This window comes from Panthera leo, chromosome D1 (genome assembly GCF_018350215.1).
Source record: "Panthera leo isolate Ple1 chromosome D1, P.leo_Ple1_pat1.1, whole genome shotgun sequence".
In the NCBI taxonomy this organism is placed as follows: Eukaryota; Metazoa; Chordata; class Mammalia; order Carnivora; family Felidae; genus Panthera; species Panthera leo.
The window spans coordinates 86,999,172-87,019,303 of NC_056688.1; the positions used below are offsets into that span (position 1 = coordinate 86,999,172).

At 36.9% G+C, this 20,132-nt stretch overlaps 1 protein-coding gene across 5 annotated transcripts in view; it reads left to right on the plus strand.

Annotated features, from left to right (window-relative positions):
• Positions 1–20,132, plus strand: part of QSER1 (glutamine and serine rich 1) — an 80,575-nt gene that overhangs the window by 57,295 nt on the left and 3,148 nt on the right. For 3 of the 5 annotated variants that reach the window (XM_042904597.1, XM_042904598.1, XM_042904599.1), the window contains exons 8-12: positions 1,095–1,228; positions 2,964–3,181; positions 11,464–11,601; positions 13,984–14,081; positions 19,419–19,571. In XM_042904597.1, coding sequence (XP_042760531.1) covers positions 1,095–1,228; positions 2,964–3,181; positions 11,464–11,601; positions 13,984–14,081; positions 19,419–19,571 — 741 coding nt within the window. Of the gene's footprint in view, positions 1–1,094; positions 1,229–2,963; positions 3,182–11,463; positions 11,602–13,983; positions 14,082–18,164; positions 18,291–19,418; positions 19,572–20,132 lie in introns of those variants that run through there. The other 2 variants (XM_042904600.1, XM_042904601.1) reach the window with 2 other exon arrangements.

Sequence of the window (20,132 nt, forward strand, 5' to 3'; positions counted from 1 at the left end):
AAAATGCTTGGTTATATTAGCCTTCCTGTTTTTTTGACAAAACAGTTATCCTGGGAAAAATAAAGGATGACTTAAATTTAAATGTATTTTTATTATTTTTTTAAATATTTATTTTTGAGAGAGAGAGAGAGATAAAGAGAGATCAAGAGCAGGGGAGGGGCAGGGAGAGTCAGAGACACAGGATCCAAGCAGGCTCCAGCCTCTGAGCTGTCAGCGCAAAGCCCGACACGGGGCTCCAACTCAGGAGCTGTGAGATCATGACCTGAGCCAAAGTCAGATGCTTAACCAACTGAGCCATCAAGATGCCCCTAATTTTTTTTTAATGTTTATTTATTTTTGAGAGAGAAAGAGAGAGAGGGAGACAGAGTACAAGTGGGGTAGGGACAGAGAGAGCGAGAGGCACAGAATCTGAGGTAGGCTCCAGGCTCTGCACCATCAGCACAGAGTGCGACACGGGGCTCAAACCCACGAACCATGAGATGATGACCTGAGCTAAAGTCAAACACTTAACCAGTTGAGCCACCCAGGCGTCCCTAGGCACCCCTAAATTAAATGTATTTTATATTAAGCATTTCTGATATAAAATTTGATAATATAATACTCTGATAGTCTGATTATAAAACAGAATCAGTATGTAAATACCAGTTTTTAAAAATTAAATCACTTTATACTAATATATATATATATATATATATATATATATATAAACCTTTTTTAAAAAAATGAATTAGTTATTAGTCTATAAAAAGTTCATACGGAATCAGGGGCTGCTACTATATTGATTATTCTGCCAATCAAACATCCCAATTTATCAGAAGACTTACAAAAGTGATTCTTTTATACTTATGTAGTTATTTAACAGCATTGAGTAAGTAAGCATCTGATGATTAGCCAAATGATTAGCCAAATGTAAGCTTCTATGTAAGGGCTTACAGTCAAGAATGAGACTGAGATCATTTTTATTGAGGGTGAAAAGTAGCTTGGCCAGAGATGCATTTTGAAAAACTTAAAGGATGCTAATGTAATAGTCAAGCCAACAAATATTTTATGTACAGAATGTATAAGTATGTAATTCATAGTGTTTCTTTCCTTAGTACCTTGGATATTTTGGAGATGCAAAGAGTAAATACAAAAAGATATACGTGAAGTTCATTGAAAACACAAACAAAAAGGAATATGTCAGAGTGTGTTCCAAAAAGCCAAGAAGTAAGCCTTCACAAACTATCAGGTATTTATTTTCATATGTAATATATATATGAAAGGCTTATTTTTGGCAATGTCTCTTATTTTAAGTTAATTTTATTTTAGTAGTCTCTACACCCAGCGTGGGCTTGAACCCAGAACCCCAAGTATGTGACCCCAAGTCACATGCTCTTTTGACCAAACCAGTCAGGTGCTCCAGCAATGGTTTTTTTTAATTTTTGTTTTTAATTTTTAATTTGTTTTTAACTTTTGAGAGAGAGAGAGCACAAGTGGGGGAGAGAAGCAGAGGGAGAGAGAGAAACAGAGAGAGACAGAGAGAGAGAGAGAGAGAGAGAGAGAGAGAGAATCTTTGGTAGGCTCCGAACTCAGTGTGGATCCCATGACCCTGGGATCACAACCCAAGCCAAAATCAAAAGTCAGACATTGAACCAACTGAGCCATCCAGTCATCTGCCCACACCCACAATGTCTTATACAAAGAATCACATCAGTTAAAGAGCCTAACATTTTTTTCATTATATACAAGTCTAAAAATTCAGTGTCTGCTATAATAAGTGATTCTTTTTTTAAAAAAATATTTTAATTTATTGTTGAGACAGAAAAAGAGCATAAGCAGGGGAGGGGCAGAGAGAGAGGGAGACACAGAATCCAAGGCAGGTTCCAGGCTCTGAGCTGTCAGCACAGAGCCCGACGTGGAGCTCGAACTGAAGACTGTGAGATCATGACCTGAGCTGAAGTCGGACGCTTAACCAACTGAGCAACCCAGGCGCCCCAATAAGTGATTCTTTTTGAAGTAATGAGACCGGAGCCGTAAAGCTCATGACCATCTATGGTGGGATAGGTACTCTTCTTTCCCAGAAACCTTTTGGTGTCACCCTAATGTAATGGAGGGAAAATAGATTTAGAGTCAGGAGGTTTGAATCCAGCTTTTTATGACCTAGAGTAACACAACCTTTTTGAAGCCCTCTTTTTTATCCATAAAATGAAAATTAAAATGGAGTGTCAAATTTAAAATGAAATAAATTTTGAGAAAAAAACTCTAAAACCTATACATTACCAGGCAAGTGTACAATAGAATTATCATATATTAATGTGATCTGGGTTGTCTGGAACATGGATCTGGAAGACAACTGACCTAGCCACATTCCTGTGATCTGTATGGGAAAAGGGGGTATGACCCTAGATATTCTCAATCTAGTGCTGGTAAGGTCTAGTTTGATTAAGATTCCAACTTATTAAAAGCAGTACACCTTATTTTTATGATGGAATTTTATCCACTCAAATCTCCAGAACTAACACAGCAAATCTTGAAGGGCTCTAGGACAGATGTAGTTGGTCTCCACACCAAAACTTGCTACCACAAGAATCTGAGAGTTTCAGATGGTCAGAGTTACTACATATGGCTATTGGTGGTTTATCATGCATTACTTCCCAAAGCCCTTTGATCACCTGTTGTTCAGCTTCATCCTCAGGAAAATTAGTTCATAAAGGGAGAGAAGGAGTGAAGAGAGAGAAATAGGGATTAAATTAATAGTCCCTTAATAACTGAATACTGAATGTCAGTGGTTAGAGGGTATTTCGAGAATTTGTCGGGAGGAGGGTGGGAATCATCATTGGAGATGTATGGGACTTGGGCTTTATTTTGGAGATGTTGGTGAGGTAATTATACTTTTTTTCACTAGTGTTATTCATTTTTGGTCTAATTTATTTTAATCTGACAAGATTGCAGTGTGTTAATGAAGTTTGTTTGTAACATTGCAGAACTGTTCAGGCTAAACCAAGTAGTAGCAGTAAAACTTCTGATCCTCCGACACCAAAAACTACAACTACAAAAGCCCCTTCAGTGAAACCCAAAGTTAAACAGCTGAAAGTAAAGGCTGAGCCACCACCAAAGAAGCGGAAGAAATGGAAAGAAGAGTTTTCATCATCCCAATCTGACTCCAGTCCTGAGATCCATTCTACTAGTAGTGATGATGAGGGTAAGTTCTCTATGAAGTGAATACCTTGGTAACTTTAGATTATCTACATGAACAGAGAGAACCAATGATATTCACAATTCAAAATTGTTTTATTTCTCAGGGGATTTACCTACCTAAGTTCTGCCTAGGCTTTTATAAAAATACATTAAAAAATAAACACATATATACATACATAAATTCTCATTCCTTGAACACTAATTGAAGTACACTTTGCCCATACATGCAGCCTTATAAAGTAGAAAAGAACAGTGAACTGAAAGAAGACTGCTGCCATAGTCATGCCAGTTATCTCGCCTCTTTGGGTAGGATGGGGATTAGATCAGATCATTTATGCTGAATCCTGTAATCTCTGTAGTTCTAAGCTTCAGAGTCTATGTTTATGCTGGAAGAAAAGAGTAAAATGAGCCTAGGAGGCAGCAACTCTGAAACTATAGTTAATAGGGTGTAATAATGTATATAATAATGTATACTTATATGGAATATAAGTATATGGAATATATGGAATATATTTGTTAATTATATAATATAATGTATACTGCCGTATGTCTGCCACTAGCCAAGCAGTATCTAGGTGACCTCTCTGTGCCTTAATTTTTTCTCTTTTATAAAATGAAAAGGTTGAAATAGATCAGACTTTTTGACCTTCAAACCCTTTTATACTCTTAAACTTGTTAAAAGACACCAAAGAGCATTTTCATTGGCTAGATACAGATACAAGTACATTGATTTATTAGAAACTAAACTGAGATAGTTGTAAAACACAAGAATATACTAGTGCACATTCCATTAGCCATCAAATTGTTGTGAATATAAGTAAGAAATACCAAGCAGTTCATTCTAGAGCAAAAGTTGGCAAACTGGCCAGTGGGTCAAATCTGACCTGCAGCCTATTCTTGTAAATAAAGTTTTAATTGGAATGCGGATTAATTTACATATTTTCATATAGTTGGTTTTCTACCACAGTGGCAGATTTGAGTCATTGCTACAAAGAATATGTGACCATTACAGCCTCAAATATTTACCACTTGGCCCTTTACAGAAAAAAGTTGGTGACCCTTCTAGAGCATAAAGTTGGAGGTAGGCAGAAAAAGTTGAAAGGATGATAGAAGGCCGGATATGCCAAGCTAAAGCTAAAAAGCCTGGGATCCTGTAAGCAAAGGAGAGTCCCTGGAAGGATTTGAGTAGGGAGCAACATGTTAAAATTGGAATTTGTATTACAAGACCTCATAGTTCAGGTATAAATTGAAAGTCTGAAGTTGGGGCAGTAGGGATGGAAGAGGGGGACACATGAGAAATTCAGGTTGAATGTAAATGGTGAATTATGTGTTGGGGTGCTGTTGAGGTTGATGACCAGGTTGGATTCTGACATTACAAGCTCATTGCTTGGGAGCTTATCTTAAAGCTTATTTGAACAGAAAGAGAATGGTGGGGCATCTGGGTGGCTCGGTTGGTTAGTAGTTGAGCGTCTGACTCTTGATTTTGCCTCACATCATGATCTCAGGGTCAAGCCCCATTTTGGGAGCCTATTAGAGATTCTCTCTCCCCCTGCCCCTTTCCCCAGGTCATGTTCTCGTTCTCTCTCTCTCTCTCTCTCTCTCTCTCTCAAATTAAATAAAAATAAAAAGATAAAAGCTACTCATGAAGTTTGCACATCAGAATTTATAAAGAAATGCAGTGCTTTGGGCCACCTGTGTGTTTAGTCTTGATTTTGGCTCAGGTCATGATCTCATGGTTTGTGGGTTTGAGCCCCGTGTCAGGCTGTGCACTAACAGCACAGAGCCTGCTTGGGATTTTCTGTCTCCCTCTCTCTCTACCCCCCACCTCCCCACACCCAAAAATTAAAATGGAAAAAAATTTTTTAATTCTTTTAAAGATTAAAAAAAAGATATTCAGTGCTTTGAGTGTGTATGGAAGGCAATACTTGTAATTTTTGTAGTTTGCTTTCCTTTCTATGGTTTAGAATGGAATGGTTTAGGTTCTGAATTTGCACGCAATTATACCGCTTCCTTAAATGACATTCAAGATGTTTTTCTTTAATGGTGACTTGAGTTGCCACTAGGTGTCACTAATAGGTAAGCGTTTTTATTGTTTTTGATTATTTCTTAAAAGGCAAATATTGATAATAAACATAGATTTATACATTGGTGGTTTTTAAAATTATTTAAGAGTTTTTTATAATCTTCAGATTTATTGAGGATTCCAAAATACTTGTGCTTTTGTGGGCTATATGTATTGATATTTACCAAATGTCTATTAAGATAATTTAAAAAAATTTTTTTAATGCTTATTTATTTTTGAGAGACAGAGTATGAGCAGGGGAGGGGCAGAGAGACCCACACACACATAGAGAACCTGAAGCAGGCTGCAGGCTCTGAGCTGTCAGCACCAGAGCCTGAGGCGGGGCTCAGACTCATGACACCACGAGATCATGACCTGAGCTTAAAGTCAGACGCTTAACCAACTGAACCACCAGGGTGCCCCTAAAACAAATTTTTATTTTATTTTATTTTACTTTATTTTATTTTATTTTATTTATTTATTTATTTATTTTTTAGAATTTTATTTTCTTTCATTTTTTTTAATGTTTATTTATTTCTGAGACAGAGAGAGACAGAGCATGAGCAGGGAAGGGGCAGAGAGAGAGGGAGACACAGAATGTGAAGCAGGCTCCAAGCTCTGAGCTGTCAGCACAGAGCCCGACACGGGGCTCGAACTCATGAACTGGGAGATCGTGACCTGAGCCAAAGTCGGACGCTTAACCGACTGAGCCACCCAGGCGCCCCTAAAACAAATTTTTAAAATATTTATTTAAAGTAAACCAAGGGCCACTCAGGTTGGCTCAGTTGGTTAAGCATCTGACTTTGGCTGAGGTCATGATCTCGCGGTGTCTTGAGTTCGAGCTCCGCCTCGGGCTCTGTACTGACAGCTCATAGCTTGGAGCCTAGAGCCTGCTTCAGATCCTGTTTCTGTCTCTCTGTCCCTGCCTCGGTCAAGCTCTGTCTTTCCCACTCTCTCAAATATAAAATAAACAGATTACAGGGGTGCCTCGGTGGTTCATTCTGTTAAGCCCCCGACTCTTGATCTCGGCTCAGGTCTTGATCTCATGGTTGTGAGTTCAAACCCCGCGTCAGACTCTGCTGACAGCTCAGAGCCTGGAGCCTGCTTCAGATTCTGTGTCTCCCTGTCTCTCTGCCCCTCCCCCACTCGCACTCTGTCTCCCTCTCCCTCTCTCTCAAAAAAATAAAAATAAAAACTTTTTTTAAATGTAAAAAAATAATAAAATAAAATAAACCCATTACTTATTAACATTTTTAACTACTATATTTTCCTAAACTAACAGAAGAGTAGCATTTTCATGTTTGCTTCTACATATATTATTTCAGCTAATGTATAAAAAGAAAACCCAGACTTATATAGATTTTTTTTTAATTTTTTTTTAACGTTTATTTATTTTTGAGACAGAGAGAGACAGAGCATGAACAGGGGAGGGGCAGAGAGAGAGAGGGAAACACAGAATCTGAAACAGGCTCCAGGCTCTGAGCTGTCAGCACAGAGCCCGACGCGGGGCTCGAACTCACGGACCGTGAGATCATGACCTGAGCCGAAGTCGGATGCTTAACCGACCAAGCCACCCAGGCACCCCTATATAGATTTTTAATGACCTTTTCAGACAATTATGGATATTTTTATTATTTGATACTCAAAAGTTTTTTATTTTATAAACTTGATCAGTAGTAGCTTCTTCAACTTCTCATGCTTATTACATTAAAATTTATTGGTTTCTCTTACCCCTTGAATGTATCTTTAATCTATGAATGATTTTATCCATTCTGCGTGTGAAAATATCTGTTAGCTCATTGAGGTACATATTCTATTTCATTTTTTTTCCACATTTTATAAACTTGGGCTAAAATATATATAACATAATATTTGCCATTATAGCCATTTTTAAGTGTACATTTCAGTAGCATTGATTATATTCACACTGTTGTGCAACTATCACAACTATTTTCAAGACATTTTCATCACACCGAACAGAAACTTTGTAACCATTAAGCAATAACTACTGATTCTCTCTTTCCCCCAGTTGTTGGTAATCTCTAATCTAGTTTCTGTTTCCATGAATTTGCCTACTCTAAATATCTCATATAAGTGTATCTGTCTTATTTCACTTATAACGTTTTCAAGGTTCATCCATGTTATAGCATGTATATGAACTTAATTGCTTTTTACGGCCAGCTATTCCATTGTAAATTTATGCATTGTATGTTCATTTATCTTTTCATCTTTTGATGGACACATAGATTATTTCCACCTTTTGGCTATTGTAAAAGGTGCATGCAATGAACATTGGCATACAAATATGTTTGTGTCTTTTTTTGATTGTTTTGGGTGTATACCTAGGAGCGGAGTTGGCTGGGCCATATGATAAGTGTATGTTTAGCTTTTTGAGGAACCACCAAACCTTTGAAATACCCCAATGATTGCACCATTTTACTTTACTGCCAGCAATGCGTAAGGTTCCAGTTTTTTCACATCCTCACCAACACTTGTTATTTTTTGTTTCTGGTGGGTTGTTTTGTTTTATTTTTTATTGTAACTATCCTAGTAGGTATAAAGTGGTATATGACTGAAGTTTTGATTTGTAGTTCCTTAACAACTAATGTTGAGTATCTTTTCAAGTGCTTACTGTCCATTTCCTTATCTTCTTTGAAGAAATGTCTATTCTGATATGTTGCCTAGTTTTAATTAGGTCATTTCTTCTTTTGTTCTGAAGTTGTAGGAGTTCTTTATATATTCTAGATAATAAACCCTTACCAGATGTAGGATTTAAAATATTTTATCTTATTCTTTTGATAATGTCCATTGATGCACAAAAGTTTGAAATTCTGGGGCACCTGGGTGGCCCAGTCAGTTGAGCATCCAACTCTTGATTTCAGCTCAGGTCATGATCCCAGGTTTGTGGGATTGGGCCCTGCATCAGGCTCCACGCTGAGCTTGGAGCCTGCTCAAAATTCTTTCTCCCTCTGCCCCTTCACTGCATGCTCTCTCTCTCAAAAAAAAGTTTGAAGTTCTAACGAAGCCAAATTTCTTTATTTTTTCTTTCATTGCTTAGACTTCTGGTTTCATATTAAGAATCCATTGCCAAATACAAGGTCATGAAGATTTACCCCTATATTTCCTAAGAGTTTCATGACTTTATTTTTTTTAATGTTGGTTTGTTTTTTTTTTTAATTTTTTTAAAGTTTGTTTACTTCTGAGAGAGACAAAGCGTGAGCAAGGGAGGGTCAGAGAGAGGGAGACACAGAATCTGAAGCAGGCTCCAGGCTCTGAGCTGTGAGCATGAAGCCCAACACGGTGCTGGAACTCACAAGCCAACTTACAAGCCACGAAATCATGACCTGAGCCAAAGTCAGAAGCTTAACTAACTGAGCCACCCAGGTGCCCCTAAGGTTTATTTTTGAGAGAAAAAAGAGTGCATGTAAGTGGGGGAGGGGCAGAGAAAGGGAGACAGAGGATCCAAAGCGGGCTCTGTGCTGACATCAGAGAACCCAATGCAGGGCTCCATGAAATCATGACCTGAGCTGAAATCAGACATTCAACCAACTGAGCCACCCAGGCGCCTTTAAGAGTTTCATGATTTTAGCTCTTACATTTAGGTCATACATTTTTACAGTGTAACACTCATATTACCACTGATCTCATCAGTGAATTCCTTAAGTACGGGGATGTTGTCAAGCTCACCGTTGTAGATACATGTTTTCCAGAATTCTCATTTTCATTTGAAACCTGAAATTTTGGGAGTGCCTGGCTGTCTCAGTCATGGAGTATGCGACTCAATCTGAGTCGTGAATTTGAGCTCCACATGGGGTGTAGAGATTACTTAAAAATAAAATCTTTTAAAAAAATAAAAAAATGAAACCTCAAATTTTGTCATTGTTAGTAAATGCTGTCATTTGTTTTCTTTGAATGACAGGTTCATTTCATTAATTTTTGAGAGAATGTCTGCCAGATACCTGAGTCTGAATAGGCATGGTGTGTCTGGCAATCACTCTTTCAAGTGAAAATGGTTGTCCCAAGGGGAGAAAAGGGTCTAGTTCATCTTGTAACTCAAACAATTGCATGGATGCTCTTCCTGGAGATAACCATCATACTTTAAAACAGAAGTGCTTTATTTGTACCTCTAATTTATCACACAGAATATTGAGACATTTACTCAAGAGTAAAAATTTTAATGCAATTAATCATTTTTACTGCTTCATGAAAAACTATTTTTTTCATTTTTTTAAGTAATGTCTACCCAATGGGGCTTGAACTCAGGACCCAACATCAAGAGTCACACACTGCACCGACAGAGCCAGCCAGGCTCCCCAAGGACTATTCTTTAAAAAAAAAAAAATTTTTTTAATGTTTATTTATTTTTAAGAGAGACAGAGTGTGAACAGGGGAGGGGCAGAGAGAGAGGGAGACACAGAATCCGAAGCAGGTTCCAGGCTCTGAGCTGTCAGCACAGAGCCCGATGCAGGGCTCAAAGCCACAAACCACAAGATCATGACCTGAGCCAAAGTCAGACATTCAACGGACTGAGCCACCCAGGTGCTCCTCCTCAAGGACTATTCTTATTTGAAACTGGCTTTTTTCCCCTTTAAATGCATGTCAGGGAGATGGCAAAGTATATGGCTACTAGTGCAATTTGGTGCCACTGCTTTGATTCATACTAAGTAAGGCACCAGCATTTTTACCCATCATTATTTTTACAAATGTCAACAGAGTAAAAAAGGTATATAGCATTTAATATTTTTATGAAAACAATTTTGACATCATGAAAAGCATCTTGGAGGAAACCTCAAAAGATCCTTGGACCATACTTTAAGAACTGCTTTAAAGGCTGTGGTAATAGTTTGTTAAATAACAAATATTCAACCAAGTAAGTTTTAAACATATTGGCTTTTTTATTCAATTAATGGATCAGGCAGCATCCCATCTGGCAAGTAGAGGGGAGCTCCAAAGGGCTATAGAAAAGCAAAGGTTTTAGGGGCGCCTGGGTGGCTCAGTCGGTTGAGCGTCCGACTTCAGCTCAGGTCACGATCTCGCGGTCCGTGAGTTCGAGCCCCGCGTCAGGCTCTGGGCTGATGGCTCAGAGCCTGGAGCCTGCTTCCGATTCTGTGTCTCCTTCTCTCTCTGCCCCTCCCCCGTTCATGCTCTGTCTCTCTCTGTCTCAAAAATAAATAAACATAAAAAAAATTAAAAAAAAAAAAAAAAAGCAAAGGTTTTAAAAGTAGAGAGGGAGTGGTAAAAAGGAAATTATTAGCAAAAATCTACTGTTTTAGGCAAGGTCACCCTCCTAAGTGGAACAAAAAGGATCTATCGGTAAATTTCCTAGTGCCGACCAGGAAATTCCCATGTTAACTGGGTAAAGGTTACATTTCTGGGGTTTGAAACTGCAGTTAGGTTAGGTATTATTATGTCCTGGCTTATGTCCTGGTCCTGTTATTAAGTCCTGGTAATGACTTGAGGCCTTGCCCTAAGTGACACCATTTTGGGCCTGTGTGTGTATAAAACAAACAAACAAACAAACAAACAAACTTTTTTTTTTACAAGTTATGTATTTTAATCAAAAAAGTAAAAATTGAGACATTTCTAATCTTGAAGTTCTTGCCATTGAACTTGAGTGAAGTTTTCCTTGTGTATGGGCTATTTTATATATTTTTTAAAAATGTGTATATGCCTTGGCTCTAGACCAGAATTTTACAGTAATTTAAGTGTAGAATTAAAAAAAGAAGAGATGGCTGTATATTAACTCATGCATTAGATGTCTTATGTAATTTCTTCAATCTAGAGAAACCATCAGTTCTGGAGTAGCACAGCAAGGGGAGAACAAACAGGTTCCTGTGGGGCTGATGTTTACCAATGCTGGGCTAGTATTGGGCTTCAGAGTCACCTGGGAACCTTTAGAAGTATAATATTTAAACCTCATCATTACTGCTACCACCACCTACCCACCCACCCCCACCAAAAGATTCTGTTTTAATAGTCCAGCAAGCTGATTTGTTTTGTTTTGTTTTGTTTTGTTTTACGAGCTCTCTAGTGATTGTGATGTGCAAACCAGCTTTGAGAATCTGTAACCTGGGGTGTTTTTAAAAGCCAAATGTGAGAAGCTTGAATTTGAGGAAATTTTATCTACAACCTTTTATCTGCTTGTAGGCTCTTTTTATAAATAAAAGTGTTTTTTTTAATTTATCAGGAAGAATATTTAATATTTCGTCTTTTCACTCTCTCAGAATTTGATCCTCCAGCTCCCTTTGTCACTCGTTTTTTGAACACAAGAGCGATGAAGGAAACCTTTAAGAGCTACATGGAATTGCTTGTTAGCATCGCTTTGGACCCTGACACAATGCAAGCCTTAGAGAAGAGCAATGGTACAGTCTGCTAAGTAGTACTTTCTTGGTAGTGCTTCATGGATCTTCTTTATTCTTATCTGTTAGTTATGTGTTTAGTATGTAGGTTTTCTAATAGATATCTGTATATTGTCAGTTCACATGTTCATGATACTGATTCTATAAAGTATTCCTGTCTTTTCATGAATTGTCAATATTTGAACAAATTTATATTGAGGGATTTTTTTAGATTGAATGTATTTTTATTGATTCCTACTCATGGGAAAATTATGTAACTACCCACTAGTTTCTTTCAATTCTAAATCTTTGTCATCCTTATAACATTTCACTAAGTGTCTATGTTACACGCAAGGTCCAGAGGTCAACACATTCTGCTTTCTAATGATTGGAAAGGTGAAGTGGATAATAATGGTATAAAGATTAAAATCACATTATTTGTGTCTCATAAAAGATACATCACCAAATAATTATATTCTAATCAATTAATAATAAAACAATGTATGCATTAGGTTATATTCATTAATATTATTCCTTTATATTCTTCCTTTAGTAACTTTTCCTTACAGTAAAATAGAGATGAGATTGATATCTGAAATAACTGGTGACTCATATATTTAATGTTGCTTGCTAATATTTACTACTCATCTACTGTAGCATTCACCAAGGAAGCTAAAAGAGGGAATGAAAGGGTTGTTAATGAGTCAGTTCCCATCACCCTCCTATCAAAATGATTGTATGCATGTATGATCAAAAGATAGTAACAAAAATCACTAACAATATACTTCAACAGTAATGCCTAATAATACATATGTTATTTCCACATACTTTGATATACATTATTCTGTTTTACTCCCAAAACAATTCAGACAGCCATTTTGTGGATGAAGACAGTGAGGCACCTAGAGGTTAAGTGTCTTGCTTAAGAGCCCACAATTTGCATGTAGCAGAAAAAGGATTACAATCTCAAGTCTTCTAATTTTTGGTCCATTGTTTTTTGACCGTATCAGAGACAGTAATCCATTCATCAGTCTAAAATTTTAGAGTCATGTAGACCTGGAAGAGACATTAGAGATTATCTAGTCTAAAACATTTATTTTGTAGACTAAGGTTCAAAAAGATTAAATGTATTTCATAGTTATAGAACAACTTAATCATTGAATAACCACAATTAAAACCCATAGTTAATTCCCCACATCAGTGTTTTCACCATTAAATGTTTTCTCTCAATCAAAACTCCTTGCATCATACAACATACATTTCTTAGTAATGGCAATTCCTGGGTAGTTGTATTTTAATTGTTTTTTTTTTTCTGTTGCTTATCATTGTTTTCTGATTTTTCTCTATTTGATATAAGGGGGAAAGACTTTAATGGTTATATTTTATTTTTTTTAATGGTAACATTTTTAAAATATCCACAGCTGTTTAAACCTTGTTTTGTGAAATGTAAATTCTTACAGTTTTTGAACAGATTTAATCACTACTAGAAAGATAAAAGAAAACTATCACAGTGTGTATCTAAGGTGAGTGACCTCAGAATGCATTCCTCACTAAGGACTTTTTCTTCAATTAGAGGAAGTGTTCTTCTGCTGGTCACTGCTTGTGTTTGTATTCCAAATATAAAGAATACTTTTATTCATCTATGAAATTAGCGGCCAGATTCTGAGGATTACATATACATTTTCAGAATGGTCATTAAAGGTAGTGTTATAAAATGTATTATTATGCTGATAATTTGAGAAATAATCTACTAACCTAAAATATTTAATACAGCACCAAAAGTAATTAATTCTCCAATGAAAGTGCTTTTTTTAAAAAAAGATCTTAAAGTTTTAGAGGGGTGAAAAAGAAAAGTAAAAAGTTTTGGTTAGAAATCTTTATCATACTTTTACTCTCTCCTTTTCTGAAATAACTATTTTGACTCTTCTCTTGTGTTTTTGAAACTGGATTTTGATCATTTTTCTTCCCCTACTTTTTCTTTGTCCCAAACTACAGTTAAATTAAGACTATCATATTTGGTATTTTATAGATTTTTATAATGTCAGATAAATCTATATTTTGTAATATGATTATTGTTCAGATGATAAATGAGGTCTGGAGAAACTAGGCAGTCTGCTCACTGGTCATGTTAGCTGTCATCAATGAATTCTGGTGGCAGAAACAGGGCTAAAACCCAGGACTTCTGATCCTGTCCTCATACTATGCTGTTTCTTTCTCAGGTTGGCTATTGCAAACCTATTTTTTCAAGTTACCTTTTGTTCAGAAAGCTACATGTCCAGTATTTTTAAAGTAATATTTACATACACCAATGAATTTAATATCTTAACTTTGAGGAAAACTTGGATTTTTAACAAGTTTTTATGTTGATAGTTTATCCTGTTACAATAAATTTTTATCTTGTTTTAGATGAGCTCCTTTTGCCTCATATGAAAAAAATAGATAGCATGCTGAATGATAACCGAAAGAGACTTCTTTTGAATCTTCATTTGGATCAGCCATTCAAGGTATTTCCTTCAGATGATTTATTAGCAAACTCACTGGCAATCATAGTCTTAAGAATAATAGGCAAGAAATTTATGAAAGTCACTCTCAGTTTTATAAAATTTTTCACCAAACGAAAATTTAGTTTTTATTCATTATGAGTCTGTTTAGCTTGTCTTTTCATTTTATTAAGCAGATTCTTAGTGTTAATCATCTGCTTTTTTTTTTTTTTTTTTTTTGCTTAAGTTCATTTTTTAGGCTTTTATATTTATCTAGAATTCCTGCTACATAGTAATTTCCAAATATTTTCAAAAGTACTTCCTTGGGGTGCCTGGGTGGCTCAGTTGGTTGAGCAACCAACTTCGGCTCAGGTCATGATCTCACGGTTTGTGGGTTCGAGCCCCACGTCGGGCTCTGTGCTGCCAGCTCGGAACCATGGAGCCTGCTTCTGATTCTGTGTCTCTCTCTCTCTCTGACACTCCCCCACTCATGCTCTGTCTCTCTCTGCCTCAGAAATAAATAAACATTAAAAAAAATTAAAAAAAAAAAAAGTACTTCCTTTAAACTACCAAATTCCAGTCTTATTTTTCTTTTAAACCTTTTCAAAATTTTCACATTTCATCTATAGTTAGAATTGGCCTTTTCTTAGCATAGTTATAAAAATTTCCTTTATTTGTCTGATTTACTCAATATCTGAGGAAAAGTTATCTTAACATAATGGTAGATATATATAGTTTAAATTGGTCTTGGTGTCATCAGAAATATAGAACAATAAGAAGCTTATCTAAACACAGAAAATTTATCACAGAAGCTACTTAGTCAAATTTTTCCAGCTTTTCCTTTTTTTCTTTAATTTTTTTATTGTTTATTTTTGAGAGAGAGCACATGCATGCTCACACAAGCGGGGGAGGGACAGAGAGAGAGAGAGAGAGGGAGACACAGAATCCGAAGCAGGCTCCAGGCTCTGAGCTGTCAGCACAGAGCCCGACGCGGGGCTCAAATTCACGAGCCGTGAGATCATGACCTGAGCCGAAGTCGGACGCTCAACCAACTGAGCCACCCAGGTGCCCCGAAATGTTATATGTTATACTTTTAATAAGAAAACCTGAGGGGCTTCTGGGTGGTTCAGTCGGCTAAGCATCCGACTTCGGCTCAGGTCATGATCTCACGGCTCGTGAATTTGAGCCCCGCGTCGGGCTCTGTGCTGACAGCTCAGAGCCTGGAGCCTGCTTCGGATTCTGTGTCTCCCCCTCTCTCTCTGCCCCTCCCCCGCTCATGCTCTGTCTCTCTCTGTCAAAAATAAACATTAAAAAAATTTTTTTTTAAGTATAACATATAACGTTTAGAATCTTTTGATCATATCTACCTTGGGAAAAGTTTTTTTATACATTTGTATATCTTTTAATTTTTATAAATAGAATTTATTTTTTATTTTTCTTTAATGTTTATTTTTGAGAGAGAGGGAAGGAGGGGCAGAGAAAGAGGGAGACAGAGAATCTGAAGCAGACTCTGGACTATCAACTATCTGATATCAGTGCTATCAGTACAGAATCTGATACGGGGCTTGAACCCACAAACTGTGAGATCATGGCCTGAGCCAAAGCTGGATGCTCAACTGACTGAGCTACCCAGGCACCCCTGGACTTTATTTTTATAGCAGTTTTAGGTTCACAGCAAAACTGAACGAAGTACAAAGAGTTCCCATCTACCCCACATGAACAACCTGCCCCATTATCAACATCTCCCACCAAAGTGGTATATTTGTCACAATTGATGAACCTACATTGACGTATCTTTATAACCTGAAGTCCACAGTTTGCATGGACTCTCTTGGTGTTGTACATTCTATCAGTTTGGAGAAGGTATAATGACATGTTATCTACTATTAAAGTGTTATACAGAGTACTTTCACTGCCCTGAAAATCCTCTTTGCTGTATTCATCCCTCCCTACCCACTTAACCTCTTGCAACCACTGATCTTTTTACTCTCTCTATAGTTGTACCTTTTCCAGAATGTCCTATAGTTGAAAACTATACCGTATGTGGTCTTTTCAGTTTGGCTTCTTTCATTTACTAATAAGAATTTAAGATTTGGGGGCACCTGGCTGACTCAGTTAGTAGAGCATGCAACTCTTATCTAGGGGTCATGAGATCAAGTCCCACATTGGGTATAGAGCCTACTTAAAAAATAAAAGGGTGCCAGAGTGGCTTAGTCAGTTAAGCATCCAATTCTTGATTTCAGCTCAGGCCATTGTCTCACAGTTAGTGGGATTGAGCCCCCGTCCCATAACAGGCTCTGCACTGACAGCGTGGAGCCTGCTTGGGATTCTCTCTTTCCTCTCTCTCTCTCTCTCTCTCTCTCTCTCTCTCTGCCCCTTCTCTGCTTGCACACATATGCACACACACTCTCTCTCAAAATAAATAAACATGAAAAAATATAAAAAAATAAAGATCTGTAAAATAACTTGTTTTAAAAAAAAGAATTTTTTCTGCCATGTCTTTTTATGGCTTGGCAGCTCATTTCTTTTACCACTAAATAATATTCCATTGTCTGAATGTACCACAGTTTATCTGTTCATCTACTGAAGGACATATTTGATTGCTTCCTAATCTTGGCAGTTATCAATAAAGCTAGTATATAAACATATGTGTGAAGGTTTTTGTGTGGATGTAAGTTTTCAGCTCATTTGGGTAATTTGTATAGCTTTTTCACATTCCTATTTTATCCAGACTCCACATAAAAGTGAAAATTGACTTCATTTTACTAGGTAAAAATTAAGGCTCTGAGATTGAGTTCAAAGTTAAATGACACCAGAGTTGCCTGGCTGGCTCAGTCAACAGAGCATGTGATCCTTGGGGTCATGAGATCTAGCCCCACGTTGGTTGCAGAGTTTACTTAAAAAAATCAAAAGTTAAATGACACTAAACTACTAATAGTCCTGTATCATTCACAGACGTGCGCTTACAGAGAAAAAAGTTAAAAGGTAGTAAGAAGCCCAGTACTAAGAATTTGGTCTGCAGACTACAGTCCAGTATTTTCTGCTTAACTGCTATTATCAATTGAAATTTAGAAAATACCTTGCTTTCTGCAGAGAAGGGAATGCTTTTAGATGTGTGTTTTCTAAAAGTTTACCAAATCTTAAAAATGAGCAGTTTGAGGTACCCCCCCCCCTTTTTTTTTCAAGTAATCTCTATACCCAATATGGGGCTCAAACTTCCTCCCTAGAGATCAAGTCTCCCGCTTTACAAACTGAACCAGCTAGGCTCCCCTTGGCTAGCCATTTAGAAATGTTAAACCCGTTCTGGGGCACCTGGGTGGCTCAGTCAATTAAGCGGCCAACTTCAGCTCAGGTCATGATCTCAAAATCATGGGTTCGAGCCCTGTGTCAGGCTCTGCACTGACAGCTCAGAGCCTGGACCCTGCTTTGGATTCTATGTGTCCCTCTTTCTCTGCCCCTCCCCTGCATTTCTTCTCTCTCTCTCTCTCTCTCTCTCTCTCTCTCAAAAATAAATAAACGTTAAAAAAAAAAAGGAGGGGCGCCTGGGTGGCTCAATCAGCTAAGCGTCTGACTTCACCTTAGGTCATGATCTTGCAGTTTGTGGGTTCAAGCCCTATGTTGGGCTCTGTGCTGGCAGCTCAGAGCCTGGAGCTTGCTTCAGATTCTGTGTCTTCCTCTCTGTCTTCCCCTCCTCACTCACTGTCTCTCTCTCAAAACATTTGTGTGAAGGCTTTTGTGTGGAAAAAAAGGGGGGGGGGGGAATGTTAAACCAGTTCTCTAATAACTTGTATTAAAATAAAGCCACCACTTGAAATTTAATAGACTCTGTAGATATTTAAAGCGTATGCGATAGTTTATAATGAACAACTGAAAAATTAGTTTTCATATTATTTTCACAGAAAAAAAACAATTTCTAATTTTGAAATTAGTTATTAATTTTTATTATTTTCATTTACAGCATTTTGCATTTTAAAACCAAAATACAAACAGTAGATTGTAAAAGATTGTCAGTCCTTTAGAAATAATTAACACCATTACTCATGATGATCTTAGTAATTTTAGGAACCCTAAAGCTTTTTGAAGTAAATCATGTTCTGTTTTCCTCAGAAATCCATGTGCTTCCAATCATCTTTAGCATCTTGTCACAGAAAGTACTTGGGAACCCATACAGAGTTTGGAAGAGGTGGCCCTAAAGGTTGTAACTGTTTATAAAACAGTATAGCCTGTCAAATGGTAATTACATTATGAATAGAGGCACTTGAACCTGTATATTGTCAGAATTCAAAATAGTAAATGATAGTGGTTACTCAATTTAAACTTTTAAAACAACTTTTTCTTTCTTTTTTTTTTTTTTTTTTAAGTAAACTCTATGCCCAACATAGGCTCAAACTCACAACCCTGAGATCAAGAGTCACACACTCCACCACCTTAAAACAATACTTAAACTAGTTAAATTTAGCTATAAAGATCATTCGTTATTGTTTGTGGCTTTTCATGATTTACCAAGTAGGTAAGGGCATAAATGTGCCAGTGACTTTTAAAGAATGGATTAGAGGAACACTTGGGTGCCTCAGTCAGTTAAGTGTCAGACTTTTGATTTCAGCTCAGGTCATCATCTCACAGTTCCTGAGATTGAGCCCCATGTCAGGCTCAGCACTGAATGCGCAGAGCCTGCTTGGGATTCTCTCTCTTCTTTAAAAATAAATAACAATTAAAAAAAAAAAGTATGGACTAGAATTGGTTTGGCTATATGACCACTAACTTGTCAGTGAGTAACTACTGTGTCATTGTGGCCAAAAAATTCATCAAGACCTGTTTTAGACTCTTCTTAACACAACTGTAGTCAAAAAAGGCAGAGGAGTAGTGAAGCCAGAGAAGTATTATGATGCTGCTCATTTTCACTGTTCTCATTCTCACCTGTGATCCAATGAATTCTTTACAGCAGGGGTTGGCCAAGTTGAATTGGTAGAGCTTTGGAGAAACATATGTCCCTCTTTCCCCTACTTCAAACCCACAGAGAGGCATTACTAGAACTCCCTGCCTCATTAAGGAGTCCCTACAGTGCCATGTGCTGTTGGCATAAAGCAGGTCATAAGGCTCACTCAAATTTAAGAGATGAGGGAATAGATTCCACATCTTGATGGAAGAGCTACAAAGAATTTGTAGCTATGTTTAATACCCGTGTATATATCTGTATTGTATAGATTTACCACATGCCATCTGTACCCTCTGCATATTCGTGTGTGTACTAAGCATAAATGTATGTATGTATTTTTTTCTGTATTTTTTAAAATAAAATTTGAATAGCTGAAAGTAGTTTAGTTTTCTTCTGATGTCAGTTATTTTTGCTTTATTTTAAAGAATGCTTTGGAAAGTTTTCCTGAACTAACAATAATTACCCGTGACTCTAAAGCAAAAAGTGGGGGTTCTGCTATTTCTAAAATCAAAATGAATGGCAAAGCTTATAATAAGAAAACTCTAAGGACTTCTAAAACAACCACCAAATCTGCACAAGTAAGTAGATATTGATAGATAAAATTATACCTTTTCCACTTAATATAATTCCTATTTAAAACATTGAAACAAGCAAATATTTTACTAAATTTTGTTGTAAATATGAAATCTTTTCAGATACGCATGAGTAGCTCCAGATCAAGGAACAGGGATTTGGTCTTATTCTTTGTGTTTCTCCGTCGTTCAGCAGGGTATCTGCATGTAGTTAGTGCTCGCAGATTTTTAAACTAGATTAATAGGCAAGGAATCACCTGATGCCTGTATTTATATTTTATATATACTTTTTACCATTGGATACAAATGCATATAGATAAGTGAGCATACACATTTCCATGAGATGCAATATTCCATATCTGTAAAATTATTGAAATTGGAATTCACTCATTTTCAAACATAGTCTAAATTATTGCCTTTTCAGAAAACAGTTTTACCAATCAATTCCACATCAAAAATTAATTCTGTAGAAACACATTCACAAATGCATAAAAACGTATGCCCTTGCTCATTGTGCAGTTGTTTGTAAGAGCAATCCAGTTAGGCTTTGCCAGTAGGAGATTGGAC